This window comes from Carettochelys insculpta, chromosome 9 (genome assembly GCF_033958435.1).
Source record: "Carettochelys insculpta isolate YL-2023 chromosome 9, ASM3395843v1, whole genome shotgun sequence".
NCBI lineage: Eukaryota > Metazoa > Chordata > Testudines > Carettochelyidae > Carettochelys > Carettochelys insculpta.
Window position 1 is genome coordinate 7,262,435 of NC_134145.1, and position 21,563 is coordinate 7,283,997.

Below are 21,563 nucleotides of genomic sequence, written 5' to 3' on the forward strand. Positions count from 1 at the left end.
AACCTCAGTAAAAACACTGAGCAAAGCTCCCCGGGTCCATAAGCAAAATGGCATCAGTCAACGTTGCGCAACCTTGTTAAAACAAATTCTAACCCACACACGTGTCTGGGTGTGGTTCACTGGTTCATGGAGTGGCACTGAGACCACTTACACAGAGAAAGAATAAATCTCCACTGCCGTCTTGGATGAGCAGCAGCTGGCTTGTTTAGCTCGAACTATAGAGGCTTCTGCACTAAGCTCTAGAGGTCCCAGGTCTGAGTCTGCCTGGTAGTGGTTTGTCATGCTTCTCATGATGTATAGCATGTTTCTTAAAGCCCAAGCCCCTGAAGTCATGGGAAAATGTGAAAAAAAATCAGGTTTTTTTTAAAGGTATATTTCTAGTCCTCATGGCCAGAGGCACTGGAATAATTTTAAAAAATTATAAAATTACACGGTAAAATTTTAAGTGTCCCTTTTTTAAAGAAATCCCACATAAAAATTAACTTCCTAAAACTTCAAGAGACAGCTACAGTATAGCCCACTGCCCTCTTTTTTAACATAGTAGAAATTTGTCAAAGGTGTAAGCTAACTTGTAAGGCCCTAAGGCCAGAGCTAGGGACAGTGGGGGGGTGTTAGTGTACTCCCCTGCCCGCAGCTCAGAGTGGTTTCCATTGTATATACGGCTTACAATTCGGTTCTATGGCTCCGAGCACCCCCATTATAAAAATTACTTTTCTGTATGGAGCCCCTTTTGGAGCAAACCGGTGTGTGCTAAGAAACACTGAAGATTTTTTGCAAAGATACGAACGACCACTGTGTAGACTGGCATGTGTCAGAGCCAGCCTAGTGGGACCTGGCTGGTGGGTGGGGCCCAAAGAGGCAAGCTGACAGCGAGGCCTGGCCAATGGGTTCTGGATGGTATTTTCAATCGGAGTGCAGGGCTCTGAAGGTGTGGGACCCAAGCCAGCCTCCTTACTCACCTTGACCTAAGGTCAGGCTTGTCAAATCGACCAGTAAAGTCGAAGAGTGTCCTTACTCAGCCTCTCAGAACTCAACAAACTTACAATCAGTGGGGAAAAATACATGCACGTGGGCTGGCATTTCAATTAAATTGTGGAAGTTCAGAGTTTGTGTTTCAATCCATACCACTGCCAGGTCCTGAATTAGATCAGGGACCACAGCCCTTCTGCCTCACAAGGGATTCCCAAGAGGAAGATTTTCAAACTAAAGGCCAAGTTTTACAGTAATGTACCTCCTATTGAACGCCATTGATTTCAGTTACATAGTCCATGTAAGCAAACATACAAGGCGGATTTTGTTCCATACCTGCTCCAAAAGCAAAGAAGAAACTCTTGTCTGTGTTCTCCTTTAAAAGGGCCATGACTCTTTTTCCCATCCTCTCGTTCCTCTTGTAAATGAGCTCTTGCCTGAAGTAGCTGTCTATCTCCTGAGCTGTCACTTGCTCATGTGGCGGGAGTGTTGTGTTGATGAAGTTAGGGAGCTGAAATGGAAAGAAAAACTGCAGATCAGATCCAGAGAGAAGCTTGTTCTGTAGGCAGTGGGCATGGGACAGGAGAATGTGAAAAAGTCTGAGCTGAGTCTGCGAAGCATCCAAAATTCTGGAAGCTTAACCAGGTTTATCTTCACAAAAAACAAGCAGGCCTGTAGCACATCGAAGACTAACAATTTTATTTATTAGGTAATGAGCTTTCATGGGTAATTCCAGAATCTGATGAAGAGGGTATTACCCATGAAAGCGCACTGCCTAATAAATAAAATTGTTAGTCTTTAAGATGCTACAGGGCTGCTTGTTTTTTGTAAAGCTACAGATTAACATGGCTACATCCCTGAAACCGAGTTTATCTTGGCTACGTCTACACGTGCCCCAAACTTCGAAATGGCCACGCAAATGGCCAGTTTGAAGTTTACTAATGAAGCGCTGAAATGCATATTCAGTGCTTCATTAGCATGCGGGCTGCCGCGGCGCTTCGAAATTGATGCACCTTGCCGCCGCGCGGCGCGTCCAGACGGGGCTCCTTTTCGAAAGGACTCCACCTACTTCGAAGTCCCCTTATTCCCATGGGAATAAGGGGACTTCGAAGTAGGTGGAGTCCTTTCGAAAAGGAGCCCCGTCTGGACGCGCCGCGCGGCTGCAAGCCGTGTCAATTTCGAAGCGCCGCTGCCGCTCGCATGCTAATGAAGCGCTGAATATGCATTTCAGCGCTTCATTAGTAAACTTCGAAATGGCCATTTGCATGGCCATTTCGAAGTTTGGGGCACGTGTAGACACGGCCCTTAGTTGCCCAAACTTCCTGGCATTGCCACCAAGGTGTGCAAACTTTGTCAGATGGCAGGAAATTCCACAAGAATACGCTTTTTTTAAATGCTGAAATTTTGACTTGTCTGGGACTGACATGATTTTCAGAGAGAGAGAACATTAACTGAAAAATAAAGAGAAAAATCAAACATAAAAAAAATCAACAGAACTCTGGATTTCAAAATCAGACTCAATTTATATATATGTATATTTAAGTAATTATCTGGGGATGTTGGAGATGGGGGAAAAAAGCTAGTGGCTACATGAGTGAAAGGCACAACCACTTCAGATCCCCAGGAAAGGGTAAAGGCAGTCAAAGATTCCTATCCCCTCTACTGGATTTGAGTAAATAATGGCCATTCTGCATTTGGCACTCTGTGCAATATCCGCTGCAAAGGAAAGCCAAAAATCAGTTGGTTCTACATAAATACTACAAGCCTTGTATTTCCTTGTACACCAAGAGTCCATATTTAGTGGGTATCCGGATGCTGGACCTCAGCCAGCAGTGCAGGAGATTTCAAAAGTTGAATTGGACGATGAAAATTATAGCTCAAGGTCTAAGAATGCCTGCGGGCACAGTGCCTAGAAGTGGAAAAATCTCTCTTCTCGGCCCAGGGCTCAAAGGAAGTTAAGGCTATGTATAGGCACATAGAGCTGATCTAGAACTATGAAGGATGCTTCCAGAGCAGTTCCATCAGTACCATATGCAGAATAACCCTGCAGGACTGGTGACATAGGATGGTGGACCACCTTCACCACAACCCCGCAGCAAGCCTAGTACTGATGCTGGTGCTATCCTTCCCCACTTGTCCAGAAAACACCATGAAGGTTTGGCCCAAGCAGAAAGTTAGGTGTGCCATATTCCCACTCCATCTGTACACACACAGCCAGCTACAGTCCAGCTTAGAAGAATCAAAATACACATTGTCTTGTTAATTGTATTTAATTTTTTGCTCCTGGCTTGTCATTAAACTGCTCACCAAGAAGCTGGCTCTGTGTGACAATGAACAGATCAGCCAGTGTATGTGAACGGGACTCAGCTTTTCTCTGCCTAAGCAGGAAAGGGTTTGCTGAAGCCAGAGCAGTCATTTAAAAATCAGGCATTGGGTTTCCTAACCCTTTTCCATTCTCCTCCCAAAGAACATGATGAAGGGACACATTTAAGTCATCACTGGCAACACAATGGTGGGTCTTGAAGCACCTTGTAAATTATTCTATTTTTAATGGCCACCACGCTTAACATAACTGTCCCGTTGCTTGGGAAACAGAAGGGGGAGCACGAGCAGAGGAGACAAACGGTTGAAGCATGCATAGCTATATGCACTAATGCAAGCCCTCGCCCCGCTTCAACGTCTGCTCCGTTAATCATCTCCACATCTTCCAGTATCTCAGTTCCTTCCTCTGGTTTGTGACAAACCCCATGCCTGGCTCGAAGGAGGCAGCTGTTTTTGCTCATTTATGGAGCCTTTTACCTCTTTAGCCATCAGATAGGGATCAGGAACTCAAGAAACAGTTGCATGTAATTAGCAAGCTGTTAACCATCGTCGGGAGCAAATTTTTCTCTCCAAATTGTTATTGTAAAACTGTAACCTCAAGAACTCAGCAAGAGGATTTGATGCCCCACCCCCCTTGTTAAGTGTTCCCTGGAAGGCTCAGTGTTCCCATTCTCCCTCTCCCTTGCTTGAAGGCCTTTTTTTTTTTTCGGATTCAAGATGAATTCTATACATCTCCACCTAGTGGTACATGTGAAACATTCTCCTAGCTCTTCTACTGGCTGAGTTGCTAAAAGGAAACAGGCTACATGTTAGACCGCCTGGCCCAGCACCCTCAGGACCTGAGTGGTCCCAAAGAAGGAATCTGCTGGAGCAGAGAGGTCACCTGCCACTGGTCCCCCAGCCAGCTCCACTGTAGGTCCTGCTGCCCGGGCCCAGCTGGGCTGCCAGCCCATGCCATGTTTGATGGACGCTGGGCCCCAACTAACATCCCCCATTGACCAGTCTGCCTGATGATGATTATGTCCCCAGCCCCACTGATAGCTGCTGCCCCATCTGCAACTGGGTTTCCGGAACCAAGGCTCTCTGTTTCAGGAACATCTGCAGTCCAGATGTTGCCGAACCAGAGAATCCCGGAGTGGAGAAGTTCGAGCTGTACATCTGTAATATTCTGCCATTCCCCCTACTAGCGGAGCTGCTAAAAAGGGGACAGGTTGCTTCTTGTAGCTTTATAGAGTAATAACTGGTGATAAAAAGCCTGGGTTTGAGCCCTGCTGTTGTTCTACCCAAGTGGAACTCAGCTTTTCAGGAGACCCATCTCCAAGCCTCATGTGGGGACCTCTCTCTCTGTGGGAGATGAGGGGGAATTGAACATGAAGCCTTTGCAAAAAATTCAGCCTCCTCGCAGCTCTATTGATCCAGGGTGGGCATCAGATTTGGGTACAGCCCAAGAGTGGTATGGCACCACAGCTATCATTTTGGGACCTGGGATCATAGGGTATTTTTTGTTTGTTTGTTTTTTTCTTTTCTGGCCAGCTGAATACAAAGTCAGTACTGAAGGGTGAACAAAACCCTCTTCTTCCAGAATCAGAGCATCCATGCATGTCGTTTATCAGGAATAATTAATGCAGTTTAAACTCACGCCCTACTTTGTTCCAGATTAGCTTTCATGTGTCGACAAGCCCTTAACTAGATATGTACACCTACCCACATAGGCATTCCCAGTTAGGAGGCAGGCAAACAAAGTTACTCATCTGCATAAGAAATTTGCAGTGCTAAAGTGCTATGGCCAGGAGTCTGCAGCACTGACATCAGTGGGAACTTAAAGATGAAAGAGGAATGATGACCCAATGGTTAGGACACTAGGCTGAGACTAGGTCCACATCAACATTTACAAGCTACCAGTGTCACATCTGTACTGATATGGCTGTGTTGCTTTAAGGCCGCTCACATAGCCTTGTTATGCTGGTCAGAGAACTTCTCCCACTGCCATCATACTGTTCTCAAGAGTGCTTACGCTGACAAAACTTATGCTCCTCAGGGTGTGGCTATTTCACACACCCAAGCAACATAAGTTTTGCCAATGTAAGTGCTAGTACAGACCTGGCCTTGGACAACCTGTACTCACGTTCCTGATCATCACAGACTTCTGTTGTGATTCTGGGCAAGACTCTTTCTGTGCCTCAGTCACCCATCTGTACAATGGAGATAATAAAACAGTAATGTTGTGCCACCAGATCTACACATAGCCTGGATGTAAGGAACTAGAGAGAGGTCTGAGTAAAGAAGAGCCCCAGGTTACGGGCCTGAATGATTATAAATGGTATCTGGAACTGGTTGTTGTTTTTAACACAGCTCTTAGTATAAAAGTCTGCATGCAAAGCTGTAGAATGGCACTCCTTAACTAATAACGCCAGCTTGGTCCCCGCACCCATAGTCTACAGTCAGCTCTGCCTACAGATAGAGAACCTTTTATGTTACCACAGTGTCCAACAGCATGATTTTCAGGAAGCAAAACACACAAAAGAAGGGCCTAGCTCCTGTCATAATGGAATGGAGATGTTATAAACCCTGAAATACATTTATTTTTCACCACAAGGATGTTTTATTTTGCTTTTGAAATAGTGCTAGAGGACTTTTTGGATTAACATAAAGAAGCAGCGATTTACCAAATCTGCCTGAAAGCAATTGTCTCAGACTTGTGGAAGTGCAGACGCATCAAATAAAACTCACTGGTAAACCCAACAAGGCAGGTACACCCTCCACTTATACTCCTTTTACAGTCTCCAGTTAGTTGTTTTTTCCCTGCCACAAGAGAAATGATTGCTCCTGATCGCATCTCTCCCTAAATAACACCACTGACTGCAAAGGGGTCCCTCCTGATTGACACCAGTGTGAAATCAAAGTCAGGCCCAGCAGACCCTCGAATGCTTCAGTTTTCATTATTGAGACAAGCTACACTTAGCTCTGTTTCCCAGACCATTTACACCCTGCATGGCCCTTGCTCTGGTTACTCAGTATAGACTAGCTCTATTCAGTAAGAATTAAATCAGAATCAGGCCTTTCTAAAGTCAAAGATGACTTCAGCCCAAAGGTTTGCACAGGATGTGGGACTCACTAGAGCTACGTCTACACGTGAAGCCTATTTCGATGTAGCGACATCGAAATAGGCTATTTCAATGAATAACGTCTACACGTCCTCCAGGGCTGGCAACGTCGATGTTCAACTTCGACGTTGGGCAGCACAACATCGAAATAGGCGCTGTGAGGGAACGTCTACACGCCAAAGTAGCACACATCGAAATAGGGGTGCCAGGCACAGCTGCAGACAGGGTCACAGGGCGGACTAGCGCTTCCGGGGCAACAGCTAGCTGCTCCCTTAACAGGCCCCTCCCAGACACACTCAGCCTGCACAGCACGTGGTCTGAGGAGCCATAGGCACACAGACCCCGGGCAACGCAGGCATGGACCTCCAGCAGCAGCACCAGCAGCAGCAGCAGCAGCAGCAGCAGCCAGAGGTCCACCCAGCCCTCCCTGTAAGAGCAGGGCTCGCCCTGATCCATGCCATGCGGGAGGCAGCTGAGCACCTCCTTGCCACACCGGAGGAGGAGCTGCCCCCAGGGGAGCAGGGCTCAACCCCCAACCCTGCAGCACCCCGCCCCCCCCGCGCCTCACACGCCGGCGGCTGTGGAGCTACCCCACCAGCACCGACTGGTGGGAGCGGCTGGTGCTTGAGGAGTGTGACAACGACCGCTGGCTCAGGAACTTCAGGATGAGCTGGCAGACATTCCTGGAGCTGTGCCAGTGGCTCACCCCCGCACTCAGGCACCAGGACACTGCCATGCAGAGTGCCCTCCCAGTAGAGAAACGGGTCGGCATTGCTGTCTGGAAGCTGGCCACTCCAGACAGCTACCGATCCGTGGGACAGCAGTTTGGCATTGGCAAGGCCACTGTCGGGGCTGTCCTTACAGAGGTAAGAGGACCCACGGGGGAGGGGAGGGCAGGGGGTCCTGGCAGGGCAGGGCAGGGGGGCCCTGGCAGGGCAGGGCAGGGCTGGGCCACGCACACCCTGCTCACCCCTCATTGGTGCTCTCCCATGTGCTTTCCCTGCAGGTCGTGCATGCCATCAACGCCATGCTCCTCCACAGGCTCGTGAGGCTGGGGGACCCAGATGCCACCATCGCGGGCTTTGCCACGCTGGGCTTCCCCAATTGCTTCGGGGCTCTGGATGGGACTCACATCCCCATCCGCACCCCGCAACACAGTGGAGGATGGTACATCAACTGCAAGAGCTACCACTCAGTGGTCCTCCAGGCCTTGGTGGACAGCCGGGGCCATTTCCAGGATGTGTATGTGGGCTGGCCTGGGAGCACCCACGACGCCCGGGTTTTCCGGAACTCGGGCCTGTGCCGCCGGCTGGAGGCGGGGACCTACATCCCCCAGCGGGAGATCCCTGTGGGGGACACCACCATGCCCCTCTGTGTCATTGCCGATGCGGCATACCCCCTCCAGCCCTGGCTCATGCACCCGTACATGGGCCATCTCTCTGCCAGCCAGGAGCACTTCAACCAGAGCCTGAACCACGCACACCAGCTGGTGGAGTGCTCATTTGGCCGCCTCAAAGGGCGCTGGAGATGTCTCCTGACCCGCCTGGATGTGGGCCCCAACAACATCCCCCAGATTGTGGGTGCCTGCTGCGCCCTGCACAATTTGGTGGAGAGCAAGGGGGAGGCCTTTTTTCAGGGCTGGGCTGTGGAAGCCGGCAGGGGCGATGTGCAGCCACCCGCTGCCCCCAGTCGCCAGGTGGACCCCGAAGGGACCCGGGTCCGGGCGGCCCTGCGGGCCCACTTCGAGGAGGCCGCAGGGTGAACTCTGCCAGGCCCCCCACTGCGCCCCCCCCCTCCTCCACAACACTCCCTGCCCCTACGCCCACACCATGGAGCACCCAACAGCACCCCCCCCGACTTCTCCTGGACAAATAAAAGCACGCACTCATTGGTAAAATGAAACTGGTTTTCTTTTTTTAACTGCTTTTTGAACTAATAACGACAAAACTATGTACAAGACCTACTAACTAAACCATAACATAAGTGAATAATAAAAAAGTTTCCATATATTTACATGTAACAAAAAACAGAAAACCAGGGATTGCAAGGATGGGGAGAACTATTTACATGGGGGGGGGACTGGGCAAACGAGGGGCACAAATACATAAGTCCAACTATATACAAGGCGGGGGTGCCATGTCCTGGGCCCCACGCCCCTATAGTCCGGCACTGGGGGTGGGCGGCCGGGAGCCCCGCCTCGTCCGCAGCCCTGTCCGGGGCTGGCTGGGGGCCGGGCGGACCGGAAGATATGTCCGGCGAGTCTCAGCTGGCCCCAGGTGTCCCTCAGCGGTCTGGCCCTCGGTGGCGGGTGGCAGGGCGACGGCGGATGGCGCAGTGACGAGCGGAGCAGCGGGTGGTGCGGCGGGTGGAGCACTCAGGGCAGGCGCAGCGGCGGCCAGCGCAGCATGGGGGTCCAGGTAGTCCACTAGCCGATTGAATGTCTCCATGTAGGCCCCCCATGCGTCTTGGCGCCAGGTCAGCGCCCGCTCCTGGAGGTGGAAGCGGCGTTGCTCCACCCGCAGACACTGCTCCGCGACCTCCAGCTGCCGGCGATGGATGGCCAGCAGCTGGGGGTCCGTCGCCGCCGTGTGGTGTTGCGGGGTCCGCCGTCTTGCCCACCGTGGGGCCGGTCGGTCCTCAGCCGAGGGGCTGGCCTGGAGGGATGGCCCCGGAGGGAATTCCGGGACCACTGAAGCCTCGCCAGCGCTCTCTGGTCCTTCCAATGGTGTAGCTGCGGAACACAGGAGGGGGGGAAGAAGAGTGGAGACAGGCGTTAGTGTGGGCCCCGAGCCGTGGCCCTTGTCCCCCCCCACCCCCCGTGCTGCAGGTTCCCCATCCCCGTCCCCGGGAGATGCTGCTGTGATGGGGTTCCCGGGTCCCCCTGCACTGCACCCCATCCCCTGGCGGGAGTGACTCTCACTTCACTCAGCAGGGTCTGACAGGAGAGGTTTCTTAGGCCACAGATGCCCAGTTTCTCCCAGGAGTGACAGTACAGCAGTCAGAGACAGTTCTTCCAACCCATCCTGGGGAGAAGACCCCAAGGGGTGCCCCTCTGGGGTGTAGCTTTCCCCCTCCTCAGTCTGGCTGCCTTCCAGCTCTCCCTTCCCCTAGCCTCTACCTGCAGCCCCCCCGAATTCAAAGCCAGCTCAGCTCCTCCCGCCTCTTTGTTCAGGGCAGGGGTGTCACCTGCCAGTTTTAGCCCCAGGATCATCCTTTGCCCCTGGGAACTATTCAGCTTGTTGCTCATATCTAGCCTGAGTCTCGCATTTGCACTCCCCCCACTCCATCACATGCTGCTGCGGGGTGTCCCACCCCCTCCTCCCGGGGGACCCTAGAGGTTCTGCTCCCCCCTGCCCCGGGGATGGGGCATGGCACTGTCGTGCTGGGGGTGGGGGAAGGGGCTGATGCCCTCCTGTGAGGGACATGGCCCTGCTGTCCTTGGGGCCGTGGCCATCTGGGCATGTGGAGGGCCCTGGCCACATATCTATTACCCCCGCCACTCAACCCCAGGGGTGTAGACCGGGGGGGTACATACCTGTAGGTCCACTCCCATGGTCCGGGGACACCCGGGGGCAGACGCCCGGCTGCTGCTCCGGGAGGGGAGGACGATGTGCAGCCCCGTCTCAGCGGAGGAGGAGTCCCCCTCCTCCTCCTCCTCCTCCTGCTGTGATGCCCCGGGGGTGGGCTCCAGGGGGGGCCCCTGGGGTGCGGGGCTTACCTCCAGGGTGGACTCCGGCTCCGGGGCCTGCTGGGGCTCCTCAGCCGAGGTGTCAAGGGTGGCCGGAGGGGAGGAGGTGTGCCGGGGGCCCAGGATGTCCCTGAGCTCCCTGTAAAAGGGGCAAATGACGGGGGCGGCCCCAGATCGGCTGGCCGCATCCCGGGCCCGGGCGTAACCCTGCCGCAGCTCTTTCACTTTACTCCGGACATGGTCCGGAGTGCAGGCAGGGTGACCCCGGGCGGCCAGGCCCTCGGCCAGCTGAGCGAATGCATCCGCGTTCCGCCTCTTGCTCCCCATTACCTGGAGCACCTCCTCCTCGCTCCAGAGCCCCAGCAGGTCTCGAAGCTCGGCCTCCGTCCAGGAGGGGCCCCACTGCCGCTTGCTGCCCTGGCTCCCCTTGGGGGGGTCCCCTGTGGGCGCTAGGGGGCTGCCGCGCAGCCATGATGTCTGTTGGGGGTTCTTGGGGTTGCTCAAGAGCGTGCAGGCTGGCCGCGTGTCTGGGCTGCCGCCTGCACGCTCTCTCAGCTTCCTGCACAGAAAGGGAGGGGGAGGGGACCTTTAAGGGGCCGCTCCACGCGGCCACCATTGAGCTGAGGGGCTGGAGAGAGCATCTCTCAACCCCCCAGCTGATGGCCGCCATGGAGGACCCCGCAATTTCGATGTTGCGGGATGCGCAACGACTATACGTGCCCTACTTCAACGTTGAACGTCGAAGTAGGGCGCTATTCCCATCCCCTCATGGGGTTAGCGGCTTCGACGTCTCGCCACCTAACGTTGATGTTAACATCGAAATAGTGCCCAATACGTGTAGCCGTGACGGGCACTATTTCGAAGTTAGTGCCGCTACTTCGAAGTAGCGTGCACGTGTAGACACGGCTTTGATCTGTCAAGTACAAAGAATACTGCAATGTTAGATGTCGAAGCAGGAATGTATCTGACCTGGTTTGAGCTTTGGGTGAGACTGGTGGGATGAAGAAGAGGAGCGAGTCAGTGTTGTTATTGCCCTTCAAGCTTTATTTTATTTGGGATTTGGGAGGATAAGCCTGCAATACGAAAATGGGATAGGGATCCCCCAAGTTTGTCTCAGTTCCCCAAAGTCAAAGAGAAACCCAGCTGAAGACATCCCATCACCTATGCAAGTGTCTCTGCTGGCAGTGGATGCACGATACAGACTGTACATTCCCTTCCCTGAGGTCGGCATTGGCACAATGGTCAAACACAGATCTCAGACTAAGCATTTTGGGGGCCGGACTCGATGACCTTCTGAAGTCCCTTCCAGCCCTAAAATTCTATGTTTTTCTCCAGCACAGGTGGCCCTTAGATTCATTCCTCAAAGAGCCACTCACCCAGACTCTAGTTCTCGCCATGGGTTTCAGAGAGGTTCCTCCAACCCCCTTTACATCCTGGTTGAAAGCTAACTGACGTCATCTCTACTATGGCTCAGCAGTGATCCCAGTTAACCTTCCAAACTACTGATTCCTACCCCTTGGACACCATAGAGACATGCCTATAGTAATATACAGCACCTGTCTAAACCTTTCACAATCTAAACATGAGAATTCCTGCATTATGGCCTTTTTACACTCAGGGAAATGTGGCAGAGACACATCAGGTAACATTTCCCAAATCAGAGAAAGTCCATGGCACAATATGGTGTTAATCATATATCTCCTAACTTCCAGTCCATGGTCTAAACCACAGGACCACCCTCCCTCAAATGACAGAATATATTAAAGGAGCCCTGCATCTATAAGCAGTATTGCTAAGCCCACAAAATCGAAAATCATGAGTCAAGCCCTCCAAAATCATATATTTTTTGGCTTGAAAAGCATCAGGGTTTTTTTTAAAAAAAGATCAACACTTCTGGGTTTTGAGCCTTTAGAGTTTCTAGCTTTTCTCTGCATCAGAGTCGAGAACCTTGTTTTATTGAAATCCAGAACCTTAACCAAAACAGCGAACACAGGGAGATTTTTGATTGAAATCACAAGAATTGACAATGCTGTGAGCTTCAAACTGAGTGCAGCTGAGCTCCTACCAGTTCATATCAGTGTTTTTTCAGCAAGAGGCAGACATTTAAGTCATGGTTATACAGGGAAGGGACTTTTCTACTTGCAAAGGTTGATAGAAGATTGCGTTTTTATTCCAATATTACAAAATATACCACAGACTTGGGAGACACCTGCTCCTTGCTGATTTATGGACATATCTAACATCTGGATGAACAATCTATCATTACTTTAGCCTGTAATGCAAATAATTCCACTAGCACACACTGAATGGACTGCAAGCATAGGAGAAGCCAACAGAAGGATAAAGCTGACATGGAATTGTGGCTGTTAAAATGATGACTGCTGCTGACTCAACAGTTTTTGCTCCAGGAGCCAAGCGTTTCCTTCCGAAAGGGACCTCAATAGCCAAAAAGAGAGGCAGCTCATTAATTTGACATGGGCCAAAGCTGGCAGCTTCCAAACAGATCAACACCTACTGAGGCATTACATTACGCAAAATGGAGAAAGAGGAAACCATAAAGGAGCAATGCCCCAAGATGTAGATTAGCACCCTACCACCAGTCAGATAAATCCTCCATTTATTATTAACTTCAACAGGAAAAATAAAATACAAGAAACCTAACAATTATGTGAATGTGTTTTCTATGCCAAGTAAGAGAAATCGATTCACTTACCCCTTCACCTCACTCGGAGCTGAATCTGCTCTCCATGAGGCAGAATGGGGTCAGGTATTCCACATCTGCTTGGTGTGGTGTTCTGACCTCTTTAGACAGTGCACAAGGTCCCATCCTCTGGATCTATGCGCAGAATAGCTTTGCACTCCTACTTTTCACAGCTGCAAGTGGTTAAGCCAGGAGCAAAGCTGTGGGGAATGGTCTGAGGAAGCAGGCGGAGGAGGTGTCTAAGGTACATTCAGGACATGGTGGAGGGAGAAGAGGGCACGGCCAGAACAGTTAAGCCAGCTTGAGCCCACCAGGGAGATCTTCTGATGTACCAGTGACTGGAGAGGTTTAAAGGAGCCTTAACATGACTCATAAATCTGTCCCTGAACTTGCATTGTCCAGAAATCTCAAAATATTAAAACACATTCACAATCCTGATAATCAGATTTCATTCCCACACTCCCACCTAGCACAGAACAGTACCTCTGGGCTGATCCCTCTTTCTGTTCCACCACAAAGCTGCCATTTTCAGCTGGAGGAGTGTCGGTGAAAGTAATAAAACCTCTCTCCCCTGCTCGTCTACCCTGGAATGTCCGCCCCCTGCCTGGCCAAGCTGCTGCACTGTTCCTCACCAGGGAGCATCACAGAAAGCAGCGTTATGGCTTTGACTCAGTCAGCGCTTCCAGCCCTGCGATGGTTTTTCCATCCCCCCCTTTGTTGATGCTCAGTGAGAGTCGACTTTTTGAAGCAGGAAGTGACGCAGCAGTATTGCAAGATACAAGGGCACCTGCCTCATCCTCTACTGACAAAATGGCCTAGTCGGGCAGGAGCTGCAGGGGCGGGGGTGTCATAAAACCTGGTTCCACTCTTAACTGTGTTACAGGGACTTTGGGCAGCTCCAGGGGAGCTGACAGCCTATGCAGGCCTCTGAGAAAAGTTGAGTGGGTCTCTGAAGTCCTGGAAGGGGCAAGGGTAGGACAGCCAGATGTGTACCAATAGGAGCACAGAGCTCCCTGCCACCCCCAGCCCTCAGAGCCGCACCGGGCCCAAGCATCCTGCTGCTTTGCTGCTGCAGGAGTAGTGGTGGCGGCTGGGAGCCCCAGGCTCCTTTGAATTGCTGAGCCTCAGGGCAATTGTCCCCTTTGTCCCCCCACCATGACTGCCATCAGTGGGCCTGGGCAGCTCACTGCTCCTCTCAGTGCTGCTCTCTGAGCCCAGTGCCAAATCCATGGTGAGGTACAGGCCAATTTACACTTCCATGAGGCTGGAGGGACAAATTCCACCAGCCAGGGGCCTATTTTGAGTCTTCTCTGCTTCTTCTGCAAAGCTGGCTCTTCCTCCCACACCTCTTCAGCTGAAACGCGGCAGGAAGCTGGGAGGGCTGGCAGTGGCAGATGGCAGCAGGAGTAAGGCTGTGTGACTCCTCCCTGGAGATTCGTCATGGCAGGAAGAAACAAGGTGGGAGGAGGAGGAGGAAAAGGGGAACATGATCCCGGCATTGTAGGGTTCAGCGGCAGCACCAGGAACGTGACAGGAAGGAGGATACAGAGGTGGATGCAGAGGATGGGGAGAGAGAGCAAGACAAGAGAAGATGGTGGAAAAATGAGCAGAATGAGCAGAAGCTGCTGGGAGGAATAGAGGGAACTTTGGGATGACAGGAATCAGTGGCCATGACAGGCTCAAAGCCTGACTCCCAGACCTGGGAGCCAGCGACTAGCGCACACCGCTCTAATCCCGTTTGGACGATGAGTGGTACTGAAGCATCCAGGTGTACAAATCTCTTATATAGTGAGGCATGTTGACAGCCGCAAGAGCTGGGGAAGGAATTCAAGGCTCAATTGTGCCTTGTCCTGGACCAGAAGGTGACAGCTCTGAAAAACCATGAGTCCAGGGACATGGAGGGGAGCTGTTGGCCTGCTTCCAGACCCCCAGCAGGCCCAGTTTCCAGGAGGAGCCCGAGACCTCCAGCAAGTGATAGTGAAGTCAGTGGTGCTCCACCCTGGCAGAAGGACCCAGCATGGAGCAGCTATCTTGTTCAGGTTTGGGGTTATGACCACAGGTTTCCTTCAGTCCTTCTAATGCCACTTTGGTGCTTTCTGGCAATCAGAACCCACCTCCTGCTGCTCTTCCCAACTGTCATAAATTTAAGGTGAGGAAGGGCAGAGGGATGGCTGCAAACATTGGCCATGTGTCTGACAAACACCTGAAGGGAGGAGATATTTATTGCCATGAAAAGACTTCCAGTGAATCCCGGAGAAGTCCTGACCTCCGTGTGTGTTTTCTGTTTGTTTTTCCACACCAGTTAAAGAGTTGTTTCCCAAGCACTCAAAGGAAAGAGAAATCAACATCTGCCCCCTCCCTCGCCCTTTGGTAGTGATGCCAAAATATGCAGCCGGCCTCCCTATTTGAATGAGTGTTTTGATTAAAGAAGTCTTAACAGAACACAGTCAGACAATGAGCGTAGCCCCTTTCTGCAAACGTCACCCAAGTATGCATTGTGTACTTAGGGACAGATTATTGGGATTCACATATTAATTGAATAAGGATGACAAGCCTCCAGGATATGCAAATAGAGGGTTAGATTTCAGTTTTTGAGGGTAACCCCTCATGCTTACCAATATCCCCTGAAAAACCCCACAGTTGTGACTGTTGAGGCAAACCCTTGCCAGCTGCAAACATCTGGGAAAGTTCATGTTTTTCCATTTTTCTTCAAAACCCTTTGTTTCCTTTGACAAAAACTTTCTGCTATTCCGACACTAAAACCACCAACTCTGAGCTGCCAAGACACCCGAGTGAGGATCCTGATCAAAGGAACAAGTGTGGCAATAAAGCAAGGAACCTATGGCCAGGCTTTTTTCCCCCTCTCTTGTGTGTGTGGTATATTAAATACATTTCATTCTTCTTTTTTCCAAAGGTATTTTTCATTTTGCCCTCTGCTGCAAACTGGGAAAACAGCTGTCGGGGGCGGGGATGGTTTTTCATGAGTAGGTGTTATCTGTGCTCAAGGGAATTTTTTTTCCATATTTGTTTTGTACAGGCAGCCAGTTTGCATGAAAATAGGGAAGCACCCCTTCACACCAGGCTTAATTAACCTGTGGAACTCATTGCCTCGGAATGTGAAAGTCGAAAGTATAACTGGGTAAAAAAAAGCCACAGAGGATAGGTGCATCATGGCTGTTTAGCCAGGATGGTCAAGAATGCAACCCCATGCTCTGGGGACTCTTTACGTGACTGCCTCACCTCAAAATAAGCTACACATGTTGTGTAGCTCATTTTGCTTTGATTTCGAAATAGGCTATTGCAGCCTGTGATGCTGTCTAAATGGTGCCACATGCCGAAATAAAGCCCTATTTTGAGGCATGCCTGCACTCGTGCAATGAGGTGTACAGGGATGCTGGAAGAGCACGCCTGTTATCTCCTAAACTATTTTGAGACAATGGGCACTTTGCATAGACGTGAGCCGCTATTTCCGGATACTGCCATATCCCAACATAGCTCCTGCCATGTGGACGTAGCCTGGATGTCCCTAAGCCACCAACTGCCAGAGCCTGGGACTGGATAACAGGGGATTGATCACTTAAGCCTATGTCTACACTGCAGTGTTATTGCTGAACGAGCTATTCCAGAGGAGGTATTCCAGAATAGTTTACTCTGAAATAGCACAGCTACCCACAAAATGCATTTCGAAATACCACTCATTTATTTCAAAATAGAGAGCCTACACACAATAGAGCCTATTGAGAAAAAGAGCCATTAGATGCACTGTGGCTTATTTCAAAATAGGCTCTATTCACTGTCTACACAGCCCCTATTTTGAAATATCTATTTCAAAATAAGTCCCGTGGCACCTTATACACTAACGCTGGGTCTACATGTGCCCCTTCCTTTTGAAAGGGGCATGTTAATGAGCAGGTTCGAAAGATGCTAATGAGGTGCTGCAATGAATATGCAGCGCCTCATTAGCATAATGGTAGCCGCAGCAATTCAAAAATGCGGCTTTTCGAATCGCGTGCCGCCCGTGGAGACGGGACTTTCCAAAAGGACCCCCAGTTTTTGAAAGCCCTTCTTCCGATCAGCAGACAGGAAGAAGGGCTTTCGAAAACTGGGCGGGCCCTTTTGGAAGGTCCCGTCTCCACGGGCAGTGCACAATTCAAAAAGCTGCACTTTCCAATCACCGTGGCCTCCATTATGCTAATGAGGCGCTGCATATTCATTGCAGTGCCTCATTAGCATCTTTCAAACCCACTCATTAGCATGCCCCTTTCAAAAGGAAGGGGCACGTGTAGACCCAGCCCAACAGATATTTTGGAGCATAAGCTTTCGTGGGCAAAGACCTACTTCGTCAGATGCATGAATGGGAGTGTTTCAGAGGAGGATTTAAAGAGGGGGGGTCTCTGTTATTTCAAAATAGGCACTATTTCTCATGGAGTGAGGTTCGTCTATTCTGAAATAAGGCAATTGCTATTTTGAAATTCTTTTGAAATAGCAGCTGCATCGTGCAGATGCTGGCAAAGTTATTTCAAGATAGGGTCTGCTATTTCAAAATAACTGCTGTGTAGACAAACCCTCAGATTGCTCAGTTCTGTCTTTTTCTTTTGCAGCTTTTGGCACTGGGCTGCTGTCAGAAACAGCAGACCTTTAATCTATCCCAACGTGGCCATTCTTACATTTTTACAAAGTTTGTGGCTAGCCCGAATGATTATAAAAAGTTTGCAATATGATTTGAAACAAACAAAAACATGTAACCCAAAAGCTACAGTTTGTATGAGGTCTGTCAAAGCATTTGAACAGTTCCTGGAGCAAATATCTGAGTGTAAATTGGGAGGAATTTCAAATTACTGCAAGCAGAGCAGAAAACACACCCAGAGACGCACTTCACCATGACAAAATGGGATTACTCAGATCTGGTGCCTTAGAAAGTTACAAGCCTGTTGCAACTTTCAGCTCCCAGGCTGGGTTCTTCTTCCAAACTCTGTCAAAGCTGACGGATTTGAGGACCTGAAATTTTGATCCAGGAAGAGACGACTTTGTAACCTCACCAGAGAGTGGGCTCTGAACTGACTGCAACACAGTGACGTTTGCCCAAAAGCTCTGTCTCTCTGGCCTCTTTCGCTCACTTCCAGGAGCCTTGGCAGCTTGATAAAGATTTGAGAGCTTTAGTATCTTGAACTGTTCTAATGAAAGTCTGGACTTATAACAATTCAATTACAATCAGCCAGGCAGCCAAGCAAACATCTGTTACAGGCTGTAGCATATATTTTGGAAGATACATAAGCAGGGGTGATGCATTAGGGTGCATGGGGGTGGGGTTACATGTATACCCCCCAACGCCCAGCACCCCTGGGTTCACAATCACTGCTGTACCAGTTCCAGTGAGTGTGGGGTGCGAGTCCCATCCCTCCGCAGGAGAGGAAGGGCTTGGGGCAGATTTGGATTGCAAGTGGAACATGTGGCTGGCCCCTCCCTGACCCCCAAAGTTTTCTCACCAATTACCATTGTACATAAGACTCTTTCAAGCCAGGAGTTTGCTCTCAAATATCAGGGCTCAAAGTTTATGGCCCAATTCTGACAAAAAAAGTATTACAGAGCTCCAGAAAAGAGGACTGAAACCTAAGCATAAGTGAGCTCTGTACCCCAATGAGGCAGAGGGGCCAAATTCGGATCCCCACCATTCCAGGAAGGAGATAAGCACTGAGGCTTCAGCCCCAAGAAGGGGGCCTGTAAGTTGAGTCCTGATGCCCAAGCCTGAAGCCCTCTGTCCTCAGCTTTGGCCCCACGTGGTGCGACTCAGATTTTGGCCGTGGCCCCAGGCATATCTGAAGTCCTCTGGCACCTTACAGACTAACACATGTAGTGGAGCATATTGCATCTGACAAAGTGGGTCTTTGCCCAGTAAAGTTTCTGCTCTAATATATCTCTTAGTCTGTAAGGTGCCACGGGACTTCTCATGGTTTTTGGGGATACAAACTAACATGGCTACCCCCTGATACAAGCACATATGAGTGAGCCTTGGCAATCCCATTAAAATAGGGTGCCGAGTGACCCACTTTGGGGGTCCTGACCCACAGTTTGAAAACCTCTGCCTAGAATTTCAAGAATGCAATTGGAAGAAGGAACCGCAAAAACTCCCTTTGCCCAATGAGAAATGTTCAAAGTGGACCCCCCAAAGGCAAAATGGTATGACTCTACTCCAGGTGTACAGAAAATCAGAAGAAACATGTGAAATGAATGGTTGAAATGTAAGGTAGATCAAAGTGACCAGTGTCTGTGCAGACAGAGCTGCAAAGTGCATCAGTCTACCCAGGATTTGGCCTTAATTTATGAATAAGTGTCCTCAAGTTGATGAAAATCTAAGCACCAGATTCTCAGCTGGTGTAAGTTATTGTAGCTTCATTGACAATAACAGAGCTAGTCTGGTTTACACCAACTGAGGAACCGTTCTCTGGTGACCAAGGAGCACATGGACCTCCTGTCCTCCTTGTGGAATGGTTGAATTCTGATCCTGCCAAGCCAGGGCTGTCAAATGCCTTTTTTTTTTTTAAATAATGAGGTGACAAAAATGTCCTTTCTCTACAGTGCAAAAGAGAAACCACATCTCCTATATTAAAGCCATAATATAGTAAGAAAAACCCAAACAAGTTCTTCCCATTTCGCTTGCACAAGGAGGATATATACGTTTTCCCAAGTCCAGCTGCACGAAGCAGCTCCTTAAAAACAAGGAACTGTTCAAATGCTTTGTAACTATTTATACAGGACTGAGAGATGTTCTTGGATTCCAAAGCTTTCTTACACTGAATTTTGGCTTACTCTAAAAACTTTTAGCAGCATGGCTATGTTGGCTAGGAACATGGGAAAAAACCACATCCACACCCCAAAATACCACACACATGCTAACCACAAAATCTATGCTGGCAAAAAATAAACAAACAAAAAACACCACAACCCTCACCCCCTGCAAAATGATATCATGCATCTTTTTACTGGCAAAAGACTAATTCTAACAACATAGCTCATCACTGAAGGAGATGGTTTATTTATACCAGCTAAAGAACTCCACCAGTTATATCACTATTGATCTACAGGCAGAACATTCTAGTGTGATCAAGTCCTCACTCTGTCTCTTTAGAGCACCTCTTGATACCTTTTTTCCCATGTTCGTAAGTAGAGCTGGTTGAAATTTCTCAAAGTAAATAAATACTGAATGAACAAATGGATTCGGAACTCCAAGTTTTGAAAATCATATTTTATGGGATGGTAATTTTTCAAATTGGCAGGTTTTTTTCTCCCTCCCCCCATGAATTACCTTGCTTGTTTGTACTTTTTTTCTGGATCAGAGCTATGAAAAAAAACAAAAACAACAAGAAGTCCAGTGGCACCTTATAGACTAACAGATATTTTGCAGCATAAGCTTTCATGGGCAAAGACCCACTTCTTCAGATGCGTGATGGGTCTTTGCCCACGAAAGCTGTTAGTCTCTAAGCTGCCACAGGACTTCTCACTGTTTTTAAAGATATAGACTAACTTGCCTACCCCTCTGATATTTATCACTAAAAACACAAATGGACCCAACCTGCAAAATGTTGATACGGATCCAACTGCCCTGTGCCAGAATTTGAGATTAGTCAGATCTGGTATTTTGATTTGATCCATTTAAAAAAAAAATAGAGGACTTTGGCAAATGTTGGCTCTGGAGTCTAGTTCCCAAAGCCTAGTGGGGAACATTTTAACCTCCCTGGATGCATAGTTACATTGAGCTCTGCTGTGGGGACACCACTGTAACTCAACCTAACGTATATTGATCCCAGCTACACTGTTCACGTAGGTGGAGTTGCATACCTTAGGTTGACGCTGTTTCCTACTGTAGACCAGACCACAGGATTTCTATTCCTGCCACTGGTCTATGGGATAACACTGGGCAAGTCACATCATAGCTGTGCCTCCTGTTTCCCTTCTGTGAAATGGGGATAATGACACCAACCTCTTTTGTTGATCTTTGTGGAACCACTTGAAGATCTGTTGAGGAAAGTGTTATATAACAGCTAGATATTAATGGTTATTGTTCAGGAGGGGACGGAACTGCAGTTGTGCCTAGCCACTACACAATGCAGTCCTAAACTCATTCAAGTCATGGAAAGACACCCTATTGTGTTTAATGAGCTTGTGAGTAGGCCCAATAAGGCTCAGAAATGGTAAAGCCTTGTCTGTGGAGAAGGTGCTACGTAAACAAAATATGACTATTGATTTGCCATCATAATAAACAGTGTGAGCACTTCATACAAAGGTATTCAGTGGGATCAAAATTAGCTCTAAATGGTAGCACAGATGTGAGGGCTTACAAGCATGCCAGCTCAGCACTGCACAGGGGAGACACAAATGATGGCTGAGGAGGGAGGAGGGTAACAGGACAGGAGAGAGGTGAAGAGAGACTATGTGGTGTTGAAATGGAATTGGGGCAAGAGCAAGCCAGGAGTGATAGGGGTGGGAGAGAGCAGCAGACAGAAGGAAACACAGACCCTCCTATTTAGCCTCTCTCAATAGAAGAGCAAGGAGAAATCCAATTTCACTGAGGCTATGTCTACACTAGGTAAAGCAAGTTGACCACAGATATGCAATAGCTCAGTAGCTAGAGCCTTGGCCTTATAAACTCAAAGTTGTGAGCTCTATTTTTGAGGGGCCTTTCAAAATTCTGGGGCAGGTTAGATTAAAAAAAAATTGACCATGGATGGTGATCAGTCGTGCAGGGGACTAGACTTGATGTTCGCTCAAGGTCCTTTCCAGC

The 21,563-nt window shown here is 49.5% G+C and overlaps 1 protein-coding gene across 2 annotated transcripts in view; it reads right to left on the bottom strand.

Moving 5' to 3' along the window:
• The window catches only part of TRABD2B (TraB domain containing 2B), a 424,669-nt gene that overhangs the window by 162,441 nt on the left and 240,665 nt on the right, over window positions 1–21,563 (bottom strand). For both annotated transcript variants that reach the window (XM_075002847.1, XM_075002846.1), the window contains exon 4: window positions 1,306–1,480. In XM_075002847.1, the coding sequence (XP_074858948.1) occupies window positions 1,306–1,480 (175 nt within the window). The remainder of the gene's footprint in view (window positions 1–1,305; window positions 1,481–21,563) is intronic.